General features: G+C 45.3%; 1 protein-coding gene across 1 annotated transcript in view; it reads left to right on the top strand.

Moving 5' to 3' along the window:
• The window catches only part of PIWIL1 (piwi like RNA-mediated gene silencing 1), a 462439-nt gene that overhangs the window by 163208 nt on the left and 275513 nt on the right, over positions 1-23718 (top strand). The window contains exons 7-8 of the mRNA XM_073676134.1: positions 14559-14639; positions 21270-21467. Coding sequence (XP_073532235.1) covers positions 14559-14639; positions 21270-21467 — 279 coding nt within the window. The remainder of the gene's footprint in view (positions 1-14558; positions 14640-21269; positions 21468-23718) is intronic.

Raw genomic sequence — 23718 nt, 5'->3', positions numbered from 1 at the left:
GCAATTGGCAAATATTAAAAATTATGGTAATCCTAGTTGACCTAAAATGGGAAAGGTTTATTCTGATTTCATGTCAGATATTGAAAAAAAACATGCATATGTATCTTTTTATATAGTGTATGTAAACTTCTGGTTTTAACTGTATATATGCTTATTTAGTGAATATGGTGAAAAAAAAAAAAAACAATTGTGGAATTGCACTATTTTTTGCAATTTCACCACACTTTGAATTTTTTCCCCAGTTTTCCAGTACATGATGTGGTAAAACAAATGGTGTCTCTCTGGGAAGACAGGAAACTAAAAACGAAAACGGAAAAACCTGAGGTGGTAAAGGGGTTAAAGTGTAACCATCGTTTTAATTTTTATTTTATTTATCAATAGTACACATGAAAATACTTTGTAATATATGTTGTCTGAGGAATTTGCGTCTTTCTCCTCTTGGATTGATCTTTTACTTTCAGAATTATAAATTTACAAGTAAATCTGCATTCCGTGAAGAATGCAGAGATGGGAGATGGCAGTTGAAGACTCTAAATAGGAGGAGGGAGGAGCTTTGTCTCCAGATCCTCTCTCCTCCTGTATACATAGAATATCATCAATAGCAGCTCTCATCTCCTATTTTCACGTGTACTATTGATTTATGAAATAAAAATGAAAACGACGGTTACTCTGTAACTCCTTCCCGATATGCGCCATATATACAGTGAGGAAAATAATTATTTGATCCCTTGCTGTTTTTGTAAGTTTGCCCACTGACAAAGACATGAACAGTCTATAATTTTAAGGGTAGGTTAATTTTAACATTGAGAGATAGAATATCCCCCCAAAAATCAAGAAAATCACATTGTATAAGTTAGATAAATTTATTTGCATTTTGCAGTGAGAAATATTTGATCCCCTACAAACCATTATGAATTCTGGCTCCTACAGACCAGTTAGACGCTACTAATCAACTCGTTACCTGCATTAAAGATAGCTGTCTTACATAGTCACCTGTATAAAAGACTCCTGTCCACAGACTCAATTAATCAATCAGACTCTAACCTCTACAACATGGGCAAGACCAAAAAGCTTTCTAAGGATGTCATGAACAAGATCATAGACCTGCACAAAGCTGGAATGGGCTACAAAACCATAAGTAAGACGCAGGGTGAGAAGGAGACAATGTTCGTGCAATAGTAAGAAAACTGAAGAAATACAAAATGACTGTCAATCGACATCGATCTGGGGCACCATGCAAAATCTGACCTCGTGTGGTATCCTTGATCATGAAGAAGGTGATAGATCAGCCTAAAACTACACGGTGGGAACTTGTTAATAATCTCAAGGCAGCTGGGACCACAGTCACCACGAAAACCATTGGTAACATATTACGCCTTAAAGGTTTAAAATCCTGCAAGGTCCCCCTGCTCAAGAATGCACATGTGCAGTGTGAAGACCCGGGGTCTTCCGTGGGCGTAACGCTTCTCAGACAACACAGTGTGAGGGTAAAACAGCATGGCAACACTTTATTGAACCAAAAAGCGGACAATAAACACACAGAACAGTCCCAGCAAATACCCAAGATAGTACAACATTACACAGTCTCACCCTTTGGGTATGTGCAAATATGTTGTGATTTGCTGCGTATTTGCTGCAGATTTTTATGTAAATTTTCAGCTGCGTCTGGCAGTACCAGCAAAGTGTATGAGAAACCAGAATTCGCTGTTCCCACATCTTGCTTTTTGTGTATTTTCAGTGATTCAGCATTTTTTCACCCATAGGAAGTAATGGGGGGATGAAAAAATGCTTAAAAAACGCACCTGCGTATTTTGCTGCGTATTTGCAGCGTTTTTGATGGCAAAATAGAATGGGAGTCTTTATTTTCCACAGAACTTTATGTGCATTACTAAATAGAGACAGAAGGACAGTGAAAAAAAACGCTGCAAAAACGCAACAAAAAATGCAGGTAATCCTGCGTTTTTTGACGCAGCTAATTTTCTGCCAGAGATAAGTTATCAGATTTCATGCAAATTTTGGTGCAGAAAACGTGCAGAAAAAACACAACATGTGTGCACATACCCTTCCACTCTGCCCGCCTGGGATAGAACAGCTGCGACTTTGGAGACTTCCAGGGCCAACTACCTCAACCAGTGGCCCCCTGCTTCTGGCGGGCCCCCATAGAGAGAAGGTATCGGCAAGCTTATGAAGCTAGCAGTCCATCGAGGTACAAGACCAGGAGATCCAAGGGTCCAAATCTGGCCGCTCTGAGAGTTTCCATGGGGCCAGGCTACCGGTGGGTCCCTCCTGGCAACGCCAAATGTCTCTGTGGGTTCTAGGCTACCGGTGGGTCCCTCCTGGGAACCCCAAAACAACATATCCATGGGGCCAGGTGACTTCTTCATCCTCTTGACTCCCCAAAATGTATCCATGATCTCTCTGATGGAGCAGATCCAAATCTTTCCAATCAGGGCCGATACCTGTAGGCTAGAATATTATAGAATTCAAATCTGTGTCATTTTGTTAATGCCATGTAATTCATCTGCTGTCATGGAGGATGTCTCTCATTCTCCTTCCAAAGTCTGTCTGAATCTCTGTCCCAAGAGTCCCTCTGTCTCAGAAACACATGTCCCTTCTGCTTCTCTGGGCTCAGCTCCCTGAATGGCAGAACTGCTCTCACCCTCCTCCCCCAAAGCTTTGTGTGTATATCACGTGTCAGAGGTAAAGGTGCAGGGCTCACCTATCATTGTTTGAGATAATCCATTTACATAGTTGATTTCACAGGGGCTCTTGTAATTATACATCATTGTTTCAGAATCAAAGAGCAGATAGCATTCAGGGTTATTCAAATAATAGTCTGTGTTAATCAACTAAAGAACAGAGATTAAAGTGTCAACATAAAAATAACGGAATACTTCTCTTGCCATCAGAAAGTATGTCTGGCATAATTAAGATTTTACTCTGTATCGTCACATGCAGGCCCGTCTGAAGCTTGCCAATGAACACCTGGATGATTCTGTGAGTTATTGGGAGAAGGTGCTATGGTCAAATGAGACAAAAATTGAGCTCTTTGGCATTAACTCAACTCGCCGTATTTGGAGGAAGAGAAATGCCTATGACCCAAAGAACACCATCCCCAATGTCAATCATGTAGGTGGAAACATTATGTTTTGGGGGTGTTTCTCTGCTAAGGGCACAGGACTACTTCACTGCATCAATGGGAGAATGGATGGAGCCATGTACTGTAAAATCCTGAGTGACAACCTCCTTCCCTCCGCAAGGACATTAACCCCTTAAGGTCCCTGGGATTTTCCGTTTTTGTTTTTTCGTTTTTTTTACTCCCCTTGTTCCCAGAGCCATAGCGTTTTTATTTTTTGGTCAATATTCTCCGTATGAGGGCTTATTTTTTGCGGGACGAGATGTACTTTTTGAATGACATTACTGCTTTTACCATATCATGTATGGGAAAACGGGAAAAAAAATTCCAAGTGCCGTGACATTTCAAAAAAAGTGCAATACCACAGATGGTTTTTTTTTTATTTTTTTTTACCACGTTCAGTGAATGCTAAAACTGACCTGCCATTCTTATTCTCCAGGTCATTACGAGTTTGTAAATACCAAACATGTATAGGTTCTTTTTTATTTAAGTGGTGAAAAAAAATTCCAAAGTTTGCAAAAAAAAATGGCGCCATTTTCCGAAACCCGTAGCGTCTCCATTTTTCGGGATCTGGGGCCGGGTGAGGGCTTATTTTGTGCACGCCAAGCTAATGTTTTTATTGATGCCATTTTGGGGTAGATCCGATGTGTTGATCGCCGTTTATTGCAATGTTGCGGCGACCAAAAAACATAATTCTGGCATGTAGAATTTTTTTCTCGTTACCCCGTTTACCGTTCGGATTAATTCTTTTTTTATATTGATAGATCGGGTGATTCTGAACTCGGCGATACCAAATATGTGTATGTGGGGTTTTTTTGTTATAATTTTATTTAGAATGGGGTGAAAAGGGGGTGATTTAAACTCTTATATTTTTTTTTTCTTTTTTTATATTTTTTTAAATATTTTTTTTTTTTACACTTTTTGCTTGCTTCTATAGTCTCTATAGGAGACTAGAAGCAGCAACTGTCCAATCGCCTCTGCTGCATAGAGGTGAGAAGCAGATCACCTCTATGTAGCAGAAATGCTCCTGTGCTATAAGCGTCGACCACTAGGTGGCGCTCATAGCGATCATTACATGACAACCACTGGGGTCTGCTGCAGACCCAGGGTTGTCATGCCCACCCATCAGTGACCTGCGATCACGTGACGGGGTCACTGATGGGCGGGGTAAGTGAAGTGCTTCCGACGTGTCAGAGATTGACAGCTGCATTTAACTGGTTAACAGCCGCGGGTGGATCGCGATTCCACCTGTGATTGTTTCGGGCACATGTCAGCTGTATAAATCAGCTGACATGTGTTCGGTTCAGTGCGGGCTCACCACCGGAAGCCCTCACTGAATCCGGGGTGATGGCCTGGTGCGTACCAATATGCCCCAGGCTTTAACCACGCCCCAGGCTTTAACCTCCTTCCCTCCTCCAGGACATTAAAAATGGGTCGTGGCTGGGTCTTCCAGCAAGACAATGACCTAAAACATACATCCATAGCAACAAAGGAGTCGCTCAAAAAGAAGCACATTAAGGTCATGGAGTGGTCTAGCCAGTCTCCAGACCTTAATCCCATAGAAAACTTATGGAGGGAGTTGAAGCTCCGAGATGCCAAGCGACAATCTCAAAATCTGAATGAATTAGAGTTGATCTGCAAAGAGGAGTGGACCAAAATTCCTCCTGACATGTGCGCAACCCTCATCATCAACTACATTTAATTTCTGACTGCTGTGCTTGCCAACAAGAGTTTTGCCACCAAGTATTAAGTGTTGTTTACCAGAGGAATCAAATACTTATTTCTCACTGCAAAATGCAAATAAATTTATCTAAGGCTATGTGCCCACGATGCAGAAATGCTCTGGATTTTTTCCTGAGCGTTTCTGCATCTCCCTGGCAGAAAAAACGCATGCGGATTGTACTTGCGTTTTTCCTGCCAGGGACAAGCGGATGTGAAGCGTTCTTCACATGCATTTCCGCATGTGGGTTGACAAGCGCTTTCCAAGTGATTTTAGCATCACTTGGAAAGTGCTTGACAACTTGGTCGCACTATATAATTCCATGCAAACGGCATGGATTTATATAGTGTGACCTTAAAGAATGGTAAAAAATAAATATATACTTGCCTTCTGATGGCCCCTGGAGTCTTTATTCGATCCGTCCTCTCTTGCCAGCAGCTCGCGGTACACTGAAGGACCTGCCGTCACATGACTAAATGACGTCAGCGCAGGTCTTTCAGTCTACCGCGATCTGCCGGCAAGCCAAGACTAGCACACCGGGGGCCATCACTTATTTCCTTCACTTTATATGGAGCTGTGTTCCCGAAAGCACCTTATACTGCGCCTTGATCGTGCGGGCTCACGCTGAGAGCGGACACCCCTCGGTGATGCCCACAATCGGTGCTAGTACCTATCGCGGGGGTTTGAGCTCTGTGATGCCACAGCCAATAGTGACAGCGACATCGCAAAGGGAGCCCACTTCCTGTCTGCTCACATCAACACAAAGCGATGGCGGATCCTGCAGGAAGGTGGACTCTCAGCAACTACTCAGAGAGCAGGAACTGAGACGCCTCCTTCCTGCCTCTCAGACACTGACCCGATGCTCTGCAGTACAAAAACATTGCAGAGTAGTAGATCAGCGATCAGGGCACGGAAAGTTGATGTCCCATACTGGGACAATGTGAAACAGTAAAAAAAAAAGTTAATAAAAATTATAATATTATTTAAAACAGAAAAAAATCACAAAATAAAGAGCAAAAAAAAAAGAAAAAATATTAATACAATAAATACATTTGTCTGTGTAAATTTTTTTTAAAAAAGTACACATTTGGTATCCCCGTGTCCAGAACAACCTGCATGTTATAAACCTGTCTGACTTCAGTGAGCACCGTAAAAAAAATAAATGAAAAACGAGTCAAAAAACTATTCTTTATCATACCGCTTAACAAAAAGTGGAATAAAACGTGATAAAAAAGACGAATGTACTTAAAAATGGTATTACTGAAAATGTCATTTTGTCCTGCAAAAAAAAAGCTGCCATACAGCTCATTCAGTGGAAAAATAAAAAATTTACAGCTCTCAGAATAAAGCAATGAAAAAATAATTATTTTTTGTATAACATAGTTTTTATTGTGTAAAAGCGCCAAAACAAAAAAAACTGCCCCATGCAGGATGTCACCCCCCCCCTCCCTTATAATGCCCCATGCAGGATGTCACACCCCCCTCCCTTATAATGCCCCATGCAGGATGTGTCACCCACCCTCCCTTATAATGCCCCATGCAGGATGTCACACCCCCCCTCCCTTATAATGCTCCATGCAGGATGTCACACACCCCCACCCCACCCCATCATATAATGCCCCATGCCTCCATACAATAAATAAAATCAAATGCCTCACTTCTCACCTGCCGCTGCTCCGGACTCCGGTGTCTTCCCGCTCTGCGCTGTGACGGCTCAGGCGAGAGCGCGGTGGAAAGACGTCACCGCGCCCTCTGACCTGAGACGTCACTGTGCAGCAGCCGAGGAAGAGACAAGTCCTGCTGCGGCGGCACGGGGAGAGGTAAGTATTGCGTCGGCTCCCGGTGCTCTGAGCAAGCGGAGGGGGGGATGGCGGCGGGAGCTGACTCCGCTCACGGGTCCCATAGTGTGGCGGGGTGCCCGACGGCGAGTGGGCCCCCCTGCCTGCTCAGGGGCCCGGCACTTGCCCGGGTGCGCCGGGTGCTGACGCCGGCCCTGCATGGCACCCTCAAACCAGTCCAGCAAAATCTGAACTCCAAAATGGCGCTTCTTCCCTTCTGAGCTTTGCACTATGACTCAAAAGCAGTTTTTGACCACATATGGGGTATCTGCATGCTTTGGAGAAATTGCACAACAAAGTTTGGGGTCCATTTTCTCCTGCTAACTTTGTGAAAATGCAAAATTTGGGGCTAAAAAATATTCTTGCGGGAAAAAGTGTTTGTTTTTTCACGTCTCAACATTATCAATTCTGTGAAGCACCTTGGCTTTCAAGGTGCTCACCACACATCTCTAGACAAGCTGCGTGAGGGGTCTAGTTTCCAAAATAGTGTCACTTGTGGGGTTTTCCAGTTTTTAGGCACATCGGGGGCTCTCCAACTGCAACATGGTGTCCGCTGATAATGCCTGCAAATTTTATATTCAAAAAATAAAAAATGGCGCTCCTTCACTTCGAAGCCCTACCGTGCGCCCAAACAGTAGTTTTCTTCCACATATTGGGTGTTGACTTACTCATCAGAAATTGAACATCAAATTGCATAGTGCTATTTTTCCTGTTACCCTAGTGAAAATGCAAAATTTGGGCCTAATTTTTTTTTTTTGTGGAAAAATGTGATTTCTTTATTTTCACTGCTCATCGTTATAAGCTTCCATGAAGCACTTGGTTGTTTAAGGTGCTCACCACACACCTAGATATGTTCCCTGAGGGATCTAGTTTCCAAAATGGTGTCACTTGGGGGGGTTTCCACATCAAGGGCTCTCGAAACGCGACATGGCGTATGCTAATTATTCCTAAAAATTTTACATTCAAAAACTCAAATGGCACTTCTTCCATTCCAATCCCTGCTATGCGCACAGTGATTTTCACCCACATATGGGGTATCCGTGTACTCAGGAGAAGTTGCACAACAAACTGCATGGTGCAATTTCTCCTGTTACCCTTGTGAAAATGCAAGATATGGGGCTAAAAAACATTTGTGTGGGAAAAATGTGATTTTTTTTTTATTTTTATGGCTCAACATTATAAACTTCTGTGAAGCACCTGGGGGTTTAAGTGTCTCTCTACACATCTATACAAGTTCTCTGAAGGGTCTAGTTTCCAGAATGGTGTCACTTGTGGGGTTTTCCACCGTTTAGGTACATCTGCGGCTCTCCAAACGCGACATGGTGTCCTCTAATTATGCCAGCAAATTTTAAATTCAAAAACCCAAACACTGGTTTTCCCAAGCATATTGGGTATCGGTGTGTTGAGGACAAATTGCATAACAAATTTTGGGATCCATTTTCTCTTGTTACTCATGTGAAAGTAAAAAAAATTGGGTGTAAAGTAAAATTTTTGTGAAAAAAAAGCTAAATGTTCATTTTTTCCTTCCACATTCCATTAATTCTTGTGAAGCACCTGAAGGGATAATAATCTTCTTGAATGTGGTTTTGAGCACCTTGAGGGGTGCAGTTTTTAGAATGTTCTTACTTTGAGTATTTTCTGTCACTTAGACCAGTGATTTTCAACCTTTTTTGAGCCGCGGTACACTTTTTATACTTAGAAAATCCTGGGGCACACCACCAACCAAAATAGCACAAAATGGCACTAAAACAGTCATATTATACATATAGTTAATAATATAGATTCTAAATTTATTTTACTCACTCAGTGTGAAACCTGGGCCTGTTTCGATAAACACAAAAGGGATATCCTGGCAGGAATGGTGGAAAGACACACACGAAGCTCTTCCTCAACAGTTCTCAGTTTCTCCCTGTTTTTAGTTTTTATCGCAGTCAAGCTTGAGAAGCCCAGCTCACATAGATATGTGGTTGAAAATGGGAGCAATGTCAAAATAGATTTGTTGGCCAGAATGGGGAACTCCTTGGCAACAGATAACCAAAAACTGTCCAAAGGAAGATCAGCAAACTTTAGCTTTAAACCGCGATCTTGCTTCAGTTCAACGAGTTCCTCTTGCTCCTTTAAAGTCATGTCCTTTCCAGCAACGGATAATGAGCTGTATGGGTCCCTAACCCAGTCAAGGCATTCTGTGAAGGCTGAAGAGAAATAGAACGACAACTTCTCCTCAAGAGTTTTCAAATGTCTGCCAATCGCTTCGCACATTGCAGCAGTATTGTCATCATGCAGTTTCTCGGTGAGTGGGAACATCTGAAGGTTGCCACCCTGCACATGTTGTTGCCAGAGCTGCACCTTTAAACGGAATCCGTTCATTTTATCAGTGCTTGTAAGCAGGTTTTCATTTCGACCTTGCATCCGTGTGTTTAGCTCATTCAGATATTGAAATATATCAGCCAGGTATGGCAGCTTTGCACACCACTTATCACTTGCAAGCAGCTTTGAATAATCGCACCTCTCGTTTGTAAGAAATATTTTAAGTTCCTCTCGCAACTCATACACACGGGCCAGCACTTTGCCGCGTGACAGCCACCTGACCTCCGTGTGGAGCAATAAGATTTTATGTTCCGCTCCCATTTCTGTACACAAAGACGCAAATAAGCGACATCTCAAAGGTCGCGTCTTCACAAAGTTCACTATGCGCACAACATCATCCAACACAGGAGCTAGATCTGCTGGTAAGGTCTTTGCAACGAGGGCCTCACGGTGCAAGAAACAGTGGGTAGCAAGAACATCTGGGTTTCTTTCTTTAACCCTACTTACAAAGCCTTTGATGCGCCCGACCATGGCTGCGGCTCCATCAGTGCAGACACCTGTGCAGTTTTCCCATGTAAGTCCACTTTTATCAAGATATTCCGATGTGACTTGGAATATTGCCTCTCCTGTTGATTTTTCTGTCAGTGCCTTGCAAAATAGGAAGTTTTCTCTAATGGCTTCACCATCCACAAAACGCACATTGGCCAACAACTGACAATGTCCACTGATATCCGTCGACTCATCAAGTTGCAAGGCAAATTTCTTACTGATGCGCACCTTTTCCAAAACAACTGTTTCAATGTCCGCAGACAAGTCATCAATCCGTCTGGCAATTGTGTTATCAGAGAGAGGCACTTTAGCTATCTCTTTAGCTGCTTCAGGGCCAAGCATCTCATTTACAATAGCTTTACAAGCTGGTAGTATTAATGTTTCTGCCACAGTGTGGGACTTTTTTGATTTAGCTATGAGTTCAGCAACAAGGTAGCTAACTTTGAGGGCTCTCATTTACCTTTGTGCTTTTTCTCAAAAAAGTTGCCCCTTTCTCATTGTTTGTACGTAAGCGTACAAAATACTCCATCGGTTTATTTTGAACAGAAGGGTGTTTCGTTTGGAGATGGCGTTTAAGTTTGCTTGGCACCATAGCGCTATTGCAAAGCTTCTCACCACACACCAAGCACAGTGGTGTTGGTGCTGTCGCATCCCCAGTGGAAGTAAATCCAAATGAAAGATAGCTTTCACTATATTGCCTTGAGCTCACCGTCTTGTCTTTTTTCTTTTGTCGAACTCTCATACTAGGGCCTTCATTTGGGTTAGAATTGTGTCCAGGGTCCTGTTCGGCATTTGCCTTTTCCATTCTCAAATACTTCTCCATCACTGCTGAGATAGTGTGCTAAGCCACACACTAAAATAGAAGAGTATTACATTATCTGCCACACTTAAAGGACCTCTGCTAGGCATATTTCATTCCTGAGGGCTTAAAAAGCAGCTCTCGTGGTGACAAGAAGCTGATTTAAACCCCCCAAGAGTGAACTTCGCGAGAGCTGTATGTGTGTGATAATAACTTATATTACTACGGTCTGCATTTCCTGCTTGAATTGACACTAGTGACGTAGCACTCAGCTTTCTCTATAAGTAGAATAGAGCCGGCTGCCAAGTGCTACGCCACTAGAGTCAATTCAAGCAGGACATGACTGCTGAAGAACGGTACTAATATAATTTATTATTCCATACATACAACTCTCACGGAGTTCACTCTTGGGGGTTTTAAATCAGCTTCTTACCACCACAAGAGCTACTTTTTTAGCCCTCAAGAGTGAAATCTGCCTGGCAGAGGTCCTTTCAATAAATTATTTATTTTAAAAAAGTGAAATAAAAAAGGATAACCCCCTCATATATTCAATCCCATGTAACCTCATAAATACAGTCCCACGTATATGAGCACATGATTATCAGCATCATATACTGTGGTGATGTGCACTGTACAGCGCCACAGTATATGGTGCTGATTATTATGTGGCTCATATACTGCAATATAAAGGGGTACAATGAGAAGTACTATGGCCATGAGGCCACAGTACAAGTGCTAGCTCATATACTCAGCATATGAGCTGGTACTTGTAGTACTCCAGCCTCATGACTATAGTATTTCTCATTTTACATTTCTCATTGTTATATGCAGTATACTGCTGGAGTACTAAAAGTACCAGCTCATATGCTGAGTATTCTGCCAACAGTTCATATACTCAGGCAAAAGCTCATATAGTCAGCATTATTGGCGGGCATTACCTTGGCGGCGGGCAAATGCGAGAGTCTCTCCGCTCTCAGGATGACGCTCCGGCCTCGGTGACGTCATTAAGTCGCGCGAGGTTCAAAGCTTGCGCATGTGTTATTGTACATGTCTCCTACATTGTAAGAAGGCGTGACTGCGCATTGCCGGGAAACAAAACACAGGGGGCACCATAGTTTGGGGAACTTTCCCCGCGGCACACCCGACCATGTGTCGCGGCACACTAGTGTGCCGCGGAACACTGGTTGAAAATCACTGACTTAGACCCCTCAAAGTCACTTCAAATGTGATGTGGTCCCTAAAAAAAAAGGTTTTGTAAATTTTGTTGTAAAAATGAGTTATCACTGGTCAACTTTTAACCCTTAGGGTATGTGCAGACGGTCGGTATTGGCAGCGCTTTGAACACAGCATATTCTATGCTGCGTCCAAAGCGCTGCACGCAGGTGAATCCACATGTATTCATTGAACACATGCGGATTCACCGCATCCTTCCTATACATTGCACTATAGAAATTGACATGCTGCGATCTGGAAAAACGCACCATATGTCAATCTCCACGGGTGATCCGCAGGAGCACACAGACACTTAGTGGACATGGGATTTCTTGAAATCCCATCCACTATGCTCTAACATCTAGTCGCTGCGGATTGGATGCAGCGCAAGTGCGTTGCGTCCAATCAGCAGCAAACACTGATCGTGTGCACGTACCTTTATAACTTACAAAAAAATGTATTGTTTCAAAAATTGTGCTGATGTAAAGTAGACATGTGTGAAATTTTATTAACTATTTTGTGTGACATGATTCTCTGATTTTAGGGCATAAAAATGAAAACTTTTAAAATTGCTAAATTTTCTCCAACTTTACGATTTTTTCACAAATAAACCTAAGTCATATGAAATAAATTTTACCACTAGCATGAAGTACAATATGTCACGAAAAAACAATCTAAGAATCACCAGGATCCGGTGAAATGTTCCTGGTTATTACTTCATAATTTGACACTGATCAGAATTAAAAAAAATTGGCCTGGTCAGGAAGGTGAAAAAAGGCTTTGGGGTTAAAGGGTTAAGTTTTAAGACCTCTGATTCCACATTGCACAATATAGATCATTAAGTATAGTAGTTTCTCTCAACAAGTACCCATATATATCGAAGCTTTCGCACAACAGATGAGCGAAGATCTCACCAAAATTGTTGGACACTCTCAGACCAGATTAAAACCTCATCTGAATCTTTCAAGAGCAGAATCCGTTGCACTACAATCTCTGTCCAACATGTCCTGAGCTGGTAATTAAACCAAGTGACAAATGCGACGTTTCAACCTAATGATGTACATTAACTTCCAAGGCCTGGACGCGGCGTGAAATACTGGGCTATAGTGAAGAAGCCCATAGAGGCGATGCGCAATGGTGGAACGAAAAGGACTGGTGAGCAGCGGACAGCCGTAGCAAGCAGCGGTGGTGTGATGCATTATTTTTTTTCCCCCAAGAATGTTCCAATTTACATACTGTACATATTCGGATTGCGAAGAAACATAGAACGCACCTGGTTAGCAACCCGAGGACTGCTTGGCTAGAAGAGATTTGCAAATGATCGCTTTCTAGTTTTCTTTACACAGGGTCTCAACTTTTCGGGAATTCGGGGTAGTGGTTTTTTTTTTTAAAGATAATTTTAAAAATTTTATCTTTTTTTTTTTCATATATATACTTAACCCTACTTTGTGACCTGATACCCACATGTTAGATCTGTCAGTTTTACACTGATACAAAGCCTATTAGACCCTGCTTATGGCTCTCTTAGTCACTTAGATGCCACAGGTGCACTGGTGTTAAACAGACAGAATCTGTGCTGTGACTGACATTGTTGCTGCGGGAGCTTGTCTGTCAGTTTAGTGGCGCTCCTATCTTAATCACAGTCTGATCATCATGATGTATATGTGCATCTGTTTGCAAGAACTTCCTCTCGATCATGATGTACTTGTACGTTATATGTCGGGAAAGGTTAAAGTACTTGTTTAAACAAATTTAACAATACAAACTGTATACAATATTAAATTATTACGTTTTTGGACCTACTGAAACTTCTGTGCTTTTTTTGAAAATTTATATTGAATTGTCTAAATAATCATAATATCAATACAAGCTTTCTATGAATGCAGCTAAAGATGGAGAGAGGTCATGAGTCCACGCATATTCAGTAAGTGCCAACCGAGCCTGACTGATGTTTACTGTTTCTGAAGGGTATTTTCAAAGTGAGTCATCGGGTCACAGAGATTGGTTCAGTATCTGCAGTTTTTAATGTGACATCTGATGACTAACCCGCTTTAATAAAAATAAAATGTGAATATTTTCATGTGATCTCTAGTTTGTTTGCTATAAAAAAATAAATGTCCATTGCCTAATTTGTTCATCTACTGATTATGCAAAGGACACCTTTAGGGACATTTTTGTGGTTAGAAGAATTTGGTTTATTTCCCCATTTTTTTTAGAGACCTGTAACCTTTTTTTAGATTTTCTATCAATGAAGGGGTATGTTCGCATGTTTTCTATATGTTATACAGTGGTATATGGTGTATAGTTATCATTGTCATTGTTTTGTACATATGACATTTGATCCCATTTACTCTGTATTTTTATTGAGAGATGTGGTGACCGGAGCTCATTACGCCTGCGCCCCGATATACACTGTACATGTATGGTGGAGTTTGGTAAAAGGTTAATAAACCTCTTTTGCAGAATGCTTTTCAGATTAAAATGCACACATTTAAAAGGGTTGTCCGGTCTAAAATGAAGAGTCTGCAGTCACTCTTTGCGTCTGCAGACTTATGAATCCCCCCAGCGCATGCACTGTGTGCTGCAAGGATTCGTCTTTTTCTGAGCTGGAAACAGCTGTGATGTATGTGATATGCATACTCCTGGGCAGAAGCTGTCTACAGGCCACAGCCTCGCTCCATACAAGTGTTTGCAGCAAAAGCGCAGCGGTCCACTGGATGTGGTCGTCTAATGGGCGTGGCCTCTCTCCATACTGTTGTATGGAGCGAGGTCCCTGCCCATTAGACGGCTTTTGCACGGGATTATGCATATCACATACATCACCGCCGTTCTCAGCTCAGAAACCGGCAAATTCCTGCAACTCACGGTGCGCGTGCTGGGGGGATTCATAAGTCTGCAGTCACACAGAGTGACTGCAGACTTTTTATTTTAGAACAAACATCCCCTTTAAGTAAAAAAAATGTCCTAGAACTTTAATTTTACCATTTTTTTTTATAGGCTTCTGAAGATGATGAATATGAAGCAAATAGGCCGGAACTATTATAACCCAAATGATGTTACAGAAGTCAGAACACACAAGTATGTAAATTATTTGCTGCATCATGTTATTTTGTATAAAGTTTTACAAAGTTTGATATTGGATAGCACAATCTAAAGAGTGAGCTTTCAATCAAGGTGCAGGGTTGTGCTTACGCCCGCTGATCACAGTACAGTGAGCAGTGACTGTAGCCTCTCTCCACGACTAAAAGTCAGCGGATCCCAGTAGGAAATAAGTTCATTTTCTCCCGGTATCCGCACTTTGAATAAGGTGGTTGAGCTGAATGTAATGCTGTTTTTCAGCAGCAGAAGGGAAGGAAGGGAGACACAGATCCATTACTAGTGGGTAGGCGGAGCCCCACAGGATAGTTCACCTCAGATTAGAAAAAATTGACGACCGGCCCCTCCAGCTTAGGCTCCTCCTACTCCCATGTCCTTCAGTCTAAAATTTGAGGTCGCAGAGGATAGTCGCTGCCTTTGCAGCTCCTCAGAAAAATTTTTTATTTTATCATTTCCGGACTTGGACCCCCCTGGGTCTAGAGGTCTCAGGGGGTCTCGGCGCTGCTGGGACCCCTGACCCTCCCCTGGCAGATCTGCGTACCCCCTAAGGAGGTCCCCGCAGAAGCCTGCCGGCCCCGGGGGATACAGGGCGCTCCCTGGCGGAGACGCACACCGCTTCTGTGGGGTCCCTGCGCGCTCCACCGTGGGGGGGAGCAAAGGGCCACGGCGCCACACATCCCTGGGGGTCCCTATGGCGCTCAGCTGGGTAAGTGCTCTCAAGGTCTGAGTGCTTCAGGCAGGAAGCGCCCGGAAAGCGCGCGCTGGAGCTGACCCAGCCTCTTCTTCTTCCGGGTCCTTCTGCCTGCGTCCATTACCTCGTGCAGCGCCTCCTGCTCCCTGCTTCCCGCTCTCTACACACCAGACACCGGGAAGAGCAGTCACCGCGGCCAGCTGGTGAGTCACTTTTGCCTTTTAAGGCAGAAGTTTCCTTCTCACTATTGCAGAGCACCTTACTGCTGGCCTGTTAAGGCAGACAAGGGTGTGCTATATCCGGCGCTGCTACCTCTCTGCTGAGGAGGCTCTGGGACTAGCACACCTCTGTCCTTTTAAGGCAAAGGTGTATTGCGTGGTCAGCAGCATTAACCCCTTCTGAACGGGGTCTGGCCTCATCAGGGCAGTTAACCCTTTCTGGATGTGCATGCTTCTGGGTGCATCACCCTAGTCTGTTAGGTTAACTTTTGCTCTGCAGGCAGCTGGGGTAGCTCTTCTCCCTCTAAGGAGCAGCTTTAACCCTTCAGTGCTTGGTGATTTTTTGTGTAGGAACAGGCTGTGGTAGCGGAATCACACATCCTCGGTTACTGTACCCATTGTAAGGGGTTATTACCGCCTTATCCGCGACGCTCGCAACTGTGTGGGGGCATGTCGGATCATGGACCAGAAGGCGCGGACCTCTCTCCCGGTCCGCTTCAGGATCGGTCACGCGTATCTGATACGGCGGTGTCTTCGACGGCGTCACTGAGACCCTTCGACGGCGTCAGGTTCGACACTGGTTGGGGGTCTCAGTGATGTTAAAGTGGAGGCGCTCACACGCTCCATTGACAGTCTGTCTGACCTCCTGGGTCATTGGGTATCAGCTAAGTCCCAACCGACGTCACGAGGCAAGAAGCGCCACAGGCCTGTGGTGGCGCTGCCTCCTCCGCGCAGTGCGTCGGAGGCTTCGGAATCACCGACAGACTCTGCTGGTGAGATCTCCGATTCTGATGAAGAGGATCGACAGGGTCGCTCTGCTTCGCTTTCGGGCCGCGTGGACGCTTTTATTGGGGCTATGCGGGAAGCGTTACAGCTGTCTGAAGAGGTGAAGAGGCCCCTTGGCAAGTCGGCCCGGCTGTATCAGGAGTCGCGTCGGGCTCGTTCGACGCTGCCGGCGCACGATGAACTTAACGAGGCTTTGGAGAAAGAACGCCTGTGTCCGGATAAACGTTTCCAGGGGATGCGGTTTTTTGATGCCCTGTATCCCTGCTCCACGGAGACGATCGCTAATTGGGTCCCCTCTCCTGAAGTAGACGTGCCATTGTCTCAGCTGAGCAAATCTTCTTTGCTTCCTGTTAAAGGGAAGGCGAGTCTACAGGAACCGCTGGACAGAAGAACGGAGTTAGCGGCGAAGTCCATCTACGAGGCCGCGGGTCATGGATTCCGAGCGGCCTTGGGGGCCATGTGGGCTGGTGAGGCTTCTCTGCGGTGGTTGGATCAGCTGCGGACGGCGTGGCAAGATGGGACTCCGCTGTCTGAGGTGGAAAGGCTCTTCCAGCTGTTGGAAGAGGCGGCCCGATATGGCAGGGACGCAGTGCTGGATACTACTTCGGTTCTGTCCAGGGCTCAATCCTCGGCCGTCACAGTCAGGAGAGCACTGTGGCTTAAACAGTGGACTGTAGACGCTGTATCCAAACAAGGTTTGCTGAGTCTGGCGTACAAGGGCGGTCAGCTTTTTGGTTTAGACCTCACGGAGCTGATTGCTAAGGCCAAGGATACGGCTTTGCCGCAGCGGAAAGCAGCGGCTTCTACGTCTGGCAAGTCAAGTGCCGGTAGTGGTCGTCGGTCCTGGGGATGGTTCGGTCAGCCCTCTTGGAGATCGGGTCGTCCCTCGTCTTCCGGAAAGAAGACCACCCAGAAATCCCGTACACCCTGAAAACAACATTTCCGTCAGGACAAACGAGAGGTTGACAAAAAGCCCGCTAAAGCGGACAGACGCCAGGAACCCACTCGAGGGCTCTCGGGTGGGAGGTCGTCTGCTACAATTCGGGTCGATTTGGGCGTCCCACGTATCGAACGCCTAGGTGACGCGGGTTATGTCGGCAGGCTATTTCATAGAGTTTCATTCTCGACCCCCGGACAGGTTTCGTCAGTCACGCATCCCGTCCGAGCCCAAGCTGGCTGCCGCACTGCTGCGGGAGGTCGACTCTCTTCTGCAGCAGGGTGTGGTGGTTCCGATTCCGTTGGAGGACCGGGGAAGGTGGTTTTACTCCAACCTTTTTGTGGTCCCCAAAAAGGAGGACAAGTTTCGCCCCATTCTGGACCTCAAAGAATTGAATTTTCATGTCCGGAGCCGGAAATTCCGTATGGAGTCTCTTCGCTCTGTCGTGGCGGCCCTGTCGCAGTACGATTTCTTGGTGTCGATCGACATCCGCAACGCCTATTTGCATGTCCCTATCGGCAGGGCTCACCAGCGCTTCCTGCGTTTCGCCATAGGTCAGGCCCATTACCAGTTTGTGGCCCTACCATTCGGGTTGGCCTCGGCGCCCAGGGTTTTTACAAAGATTCTGGCGCTGCTCATGGCGCTCCTTCGAAGGCAAGGAGTTACGATTCTCCCCTACCTGGACGACCTGTTAATTGTGTCGCCCACAGCGGAGGAGGCGGTGACAGCTCGCGATCTCTCCCTTCAGCACCTGGAGGACTTCGGGTGGCTGGTCAATTGGAAGAAGTCGTCATTGGAGCCATCGCAATCAATCCTGTTCTTGGGGATGCATTTCGACACGGTACGGGCAGTGGTGTCCCTGCCTCCGGACAAACAAGCGAACCTTTGTCACCATGTCCAGGCTATGAGGTTGGCGATGGCGATGTCCCTTCGGAAGTGTATGCGCCTTCTGGGTCTGATGGTGGCGGCAATGGAAGCGGTACCGTTTGCACAATTTCATTCCCGGGGTCTCCAAGATCTTATTCTGACCCGTTGGGATCGATCGCCGCCTTCGCTGGATCGCTGTGTCGGTATCTCCCGCAGGGTGCGAGAGTCTCTTGGATGGTGGTTACGTCCGGAGGCTTTATCCCTGTGGAAATCCTTCCTCCTCCCACGGTGGTCGGTCATTACCACCGATGCCAGCCTGACTGGCTGGGGGGGGGGTTTGGAACGATCTCTGGGTTCAGGGGGTCTGGTCGTCAGAGGAGTCGTCTCTGCCGATCAACATCCTGGAGTTGAGAGCAATATTTCTCTGTCTCCGACATTGGACGGTCCCTTTGAGCGGTCTGCTGGTCCGGATTCAGACGGACAATGCGACAGCTGTCGCTTATATCAACCATCAGGGCGGGACGGGGAGTTCCAGACTCATGATGGAGGTCTCTCGGATCCTGGTATGGGCCGAGTCCAGGGTTCCAGCCATCTCCGCGATTCACATCCCAGGAGTGCTGAATATCACGGCGGACTTCCTCAGTCGCGAGCAGGTGGATCCCGGAGAATGGAGTCTTCATCCGGAAGTTTTTGCACTGCTGTGCTCCCGTTGGGGGACTCCCCAAGTGGACTTGATGGCATCCAGGCTGAACGCCAGGATTCCGACGTTCATGTCCAGGTACAGGGACCCGGAGGCTGTGGCGGTAGATGCTCTAGTGGCCCCGTGGGACCAGTTCGAGCTGATCTACGTGTTTCCGCCGGTATCCTTACTTCCTCTGGTGATCCGGCGGATCAAACTCGAACGAATTTCGGCAATTTTGGTGGCGCCGGATTGGCCGCGGAGGGCGTGGTATTCAACGCTGGTGTCTCTTCTGGCGGCGCCTCCGTTTCCACTGCCTCTTCTCCCGGACCTGTTAACCCAAGGTCCCATTCGCCATCCGGACCTGAAGTCACTTCGTTTGACGGCGTGACACTTGAGACCGAGATCTTGACCCGTCGAGGGTTTTCGGCCGAGGTCATTGCCACCTTGCGGGCGGCCAGAGGTCCAGCTACGACTAGAATTTATCACAGAACTTGGGAAGCCTTCGATTCATGGTGTTCTGGATCGTCAAGGAACCCGAGGGTTTTTTCCATTCCCAACTTCTTGGCTTTTCTGCAGTGTGGTTTGGCCAAGGGTCTGGCGGTTGGTACCTTGCGGGGTCAGGTATCCGCACTATCCGTGCTTTTTCGGAAGGCTATTGCCTCGCGCAGGGATGTGCGTTCTTTTTTTCGCAGGGTTGCACGTCAGTTTCCGCCTCGGAGGGCGTTTGTGGCTCCTTGGCGGCTCAATCTAGTCTTGGAGGCTCTTCAGCATGGGCCGTTTGAGCCTATGGATTCTGCTACGCTTTACTTGCTTTCTTGGAAGGTGGCCTTCCTGGTGCCGGTCACCTCTTTGAGAAGGGTTTCTGAGTTGGCAGCAATGTCTTGCTCGCCCCCTTTTCTGGAGTTCCATTCGGATCGCGTGGTGCTTCTTACCCGTTGCGATTTTCTGCCTAAAGTGGTGTCGCGTTTCCACGTCAATCAGGACATCGTGTCGCCTTCCCTCTGTCCGAAACTGAAGAGTCCAAAGGAGCGGGCCTTGCACTCGTTGGATTTGGTGCGGGCTTTGAAGTTCTATCTTACAATCACGCAAGGGTTTCGGAAGTCGGACTCTCTTTTTGTGATTCCTGCTGGTCGTCGGCGTGGTCAGCGGGCTTCCAAGGACACTGTAGCTCGGTGGATACGTTCGGCTATCCTGGAGGCGTACCGGCTCAAGGGCGAGCTTTGTCCGGTTAAGGTTCGAGCTCCTTCCACGAGAGCTGTTGGTTCGTCGTAGGCTTTTCGTCAGGGGGCCTCAGCAGCACAGCTCTGCCGGGCGGCTACCTGGCGCTCCGTTCACACTTTTACTAAATTTTATAAAGTGGACGTGAGTGCTTCCGCCGATGCGGCCTTGGGACGCAGGGTCCTGCAGGCGGCGGTGGTTTAGGTTATCTCTTTATCTCGTTTTCGGCGCTTGTTGCGCGCTTGCCTAAGTTGTTGGGGTGTTGGCGATTCTGCCACTGTTTCCCACCCTTGAGTTCTGGACTGCTTTGGGACGTCCCACTAGTAATGGATCTGTGTCTCCCTTCCTTCCCTTCTGCTGCTGAAAGACGGATTTTGGTAAGACCTTACCTGTAAAATCCTTTTCAGTGAAGGAAGGAAGGGAGACACAGCACCCTCCCATGGCAGAAGTGTATTATTGTTTTCCAGATGCGGCGCGACTCCTCTCTGATGGCGGTCATCTGGGCTGGGGTCGGCGCGCTAGGGCTCTGTTCCAGCTTTGCCAGCTCATCGCAGTTGTCAGGTCCAGTGAGTAGTGCCTGGGACTGTGTGTTTTTTCTGTTATATGCATAACCTGTTCTCTCGCATTTCTGAATTTTCGGAAGGGGTTGTGTTGTTCCGCTGGTGTTGTCTGCTCTTCCTTAGCTTGTGTACGGACTGAAGGACATGGGAGTAGGAGGAGCCTAAGCTGGAGGGGCCGGTCGTCACTTTTTTCTAATCTGAGGTGAACTATCCTGTGGGGCTCCGCCTACCCACTAGTAATGGATCTGTGTCTCCCTTCCTTCCTTCGCTGAAAAGGATTTTACAGGTAAGGTCTTACCAAAATCCGTCTATCAGCAGATTAACTCTATATCTGCAGGTTAGTAGTGTTTTCCGAAGTGACTGGTTCCCTTTAAAGGGGTTGTCCATTATCTGTTTAGTCAATTCAGGAATTTTTTAAATAAAAGTGATTAATACTGATCTCGAGGAGGCGGCGCCTTTCCTGCGAAGTCGGCCTTGCTGTTCTCGGAGTCACCCAGCCCATTTAAATCTTATGTTTTCCATATAAAACTATTTAAATAGCTTTGCCACAGTCAATGCATATGTACAAATTGACTTCACCTAGAGCATATGCTGTATATAATTGTATATTTACTTCCATGTTATTAACTATATTTTATTCTCATTATTTTCAGCCTATCTGTGTGGCAAGGCTTTACCACTTCAATTTTGCAGTATGAGACTAGTATCATGTTGTGCATTGATGTGAGCCATAAAGTCCTTCGAAGTGAAACTGTTCTGGATGTAATGTACAATTTGCACTCAAAAATTGGATCACATGCCTTCTATGATGCCTGCAGCAAAGAACTGATTGGACAGATAGTTCTTACCAAGTTAGTTCAGTGCTCCCTAACATTAAAATAATTTGATCTGGGACAGCTATTGTAATTTGAAAATATTGTGATTTGATTCAGAATATAATGCTATAGAAAGAAATGGTATTTGACTTCACGAGCACCAAAATATTACCTTATTACGGTTTTACGTATTATAAATAAACCTTGTTCTTTTGTATTCTTGCTGCAAAGAGCAGTACTGTACTTGTAGCACTTAAAATGCAGAGAGGCAGTAGTATGCAGCCAAAAAAGCACATTTGATTATTGAGTTCTTACTGTGACCACCTTCTACATTTAAGGATCATTGATACTGATTGTTATGATCATATACAACTTGTAGATGAAATTGTAGAACAATTGGTTGTTTTATAAAGCTCGCGCCCTACTCAATGTTAAAGTGAACCACACCAGTGCACAGATTAATCTTGTGAGGCTTAAAGCATACTTGACAAACTCATAACAGTCAGATTTCGGTTCCAGCCCTGTTCAAATGGTGCTCCTTCCCTTCCGAACCCTGCCATGCGCCTAAACAGTGATTTTCCCTCACATATGAAGTATCGGCATACTCGGGAGAAATTGCACAACAAATTGTTTGGTGCAATTTCTTCTGTTACCCTAATGAAAATGCAAAATTGCGGGCGGAACAACATTTTTGTGGTAAAAATATGAAAATTTTATTTTTACGGCTCAATGTTATAAAGTTTTGTGGAGCACCTGGGGGTTGAAGGTGCTCACCACATATCTATATAAGTTCCGTGAGGGGTCTAGTTTCCAAAATGGTGTTACTTATGGAGAGTTTTCACTGTTTAGGCACATCAGGGGCTCCCCAAATGCTACATGGCGTCCGCTAATTTTTCAAGCAAATTTTACATTCAAAAATTCAAGCGGTGCTACTTCCCTTCCGAGCCCTGCCGTGGGCCCAAACAGTGGTTTTCCCCCACATATGGGGTATCGCCGTGCTCAGGAGAAATTGCACAACAAATTTTGGGGTCCATTTTTTCCTGTTACACTTGCAAAAATAAAAAAATGGGGTCTAAAGTAACATTTTTGTGAAAAAAAGTTATATGTTCATTGTTTTGTTCCATATTCCAAAAATTCCTATGAAGCACCTGAAGTGTTAAGAAACTTTTTGAATGCGGTTTTGAGCACCTTGAGGGTATGTGCCCACGATGCAGAAATGAAGCGGAAAATTTCTGCAGCGTTTCTGCATGTTCTTGGCAGTCAAAAATGCTTGCGGATTTTACACGCGTTTTTGACACGTTTTGGTAGCGTATTTACATGCGGATTTGACTTGCATTTTTGGGACCTCAAATCCGCATGCAGAAACGCACAAATAATGGACATGCTGCGGATTTTTCCACAAGGAAAATCCGCTGCGGAAATTCCGCAGCATGGGCACAGAACATGAAAATTTTCATTGGGGATCATGGGGCACGGATAACCAAGCGTTTTGCAAGCGTTTACGCTGCGGAAATTCCCCATCAAAAACGCTTGAAAAACGCATAGTGGGCACACAGCCTGAGGGGTGCAGTTTTTAGAATGGTGTCACTTTTGGTTATTTTCTGTCATAAAGGCCCCTCAATGTCACTTCAAAAATGAGAAATCGCTGGTCAACTTTTAACCTTTATAACTTCCTAACAAAAAAAAAAATTGGTTCCAAAATTGTGCTGATGTAAAGTAGACATGTACGAAATGTTATTTATTAACTATTTTGTGCGACATATCTCTCTGATTTAAGGGCATGAAAATTGCAAAATTTTTGCCCAATTTCCAATTTTTTCACAAAGTAACCGAAGTCATATTAAAGAAATTTTGCCAGTATCCTGAAGTACAGTACGTCACAAAAAAACATTCTCAGAATCAGTGGGATCCGTTGAAACGTTCCAGAGTTATTACCTCATAAAGTGACAGTGGTCAGAATTGTAAAAATTGGCCTGGTCATTAACGTGCAAACCACCTTGGGGTGTAACGGGGTTAAATGAGTGAGTTTGGCTTCTGTGGTGATTGGTGCTCTGTATGTATCGGGGTATAGTTTATAAAGACTTATAACAGGTCGAAATGTATGATGCAGAATAAACTTCAACTTTTGAAATGCATCGTCCTGGACTGGAAGCTGTTTGTTTGCCTCTATGCCAGGGGTTGGCAATTAATTTTCCCGAAGGGCCACATGAGAGACCGTGAGTGTTGGGGAGGGCTGAACCAATAATCTGAAATGAATTCTGCTCAATATTAATATTAACATATTAAT

The sequence above is a fragment of the Phyllobates terribilis genome, unplaced genomic scaffold (genome assembly GCF_046119375.1).
Source record: "Phyllobates terribilis strain yellow unplaced genomic scaffold, ASM4611937v1 Scaffold_1__5_contigs__length_1240528914, whole genome shotgun sequence".
Lineage (NCBI taxonomy): Eukaryota > Metazoa > Chordata > Amphibia > Anura > Dendrobatidae > Phyllobates > Phyllobates terribilis.
This window is presented reverse-complemented; position numbering and strand designations above follow the sequence as displayed.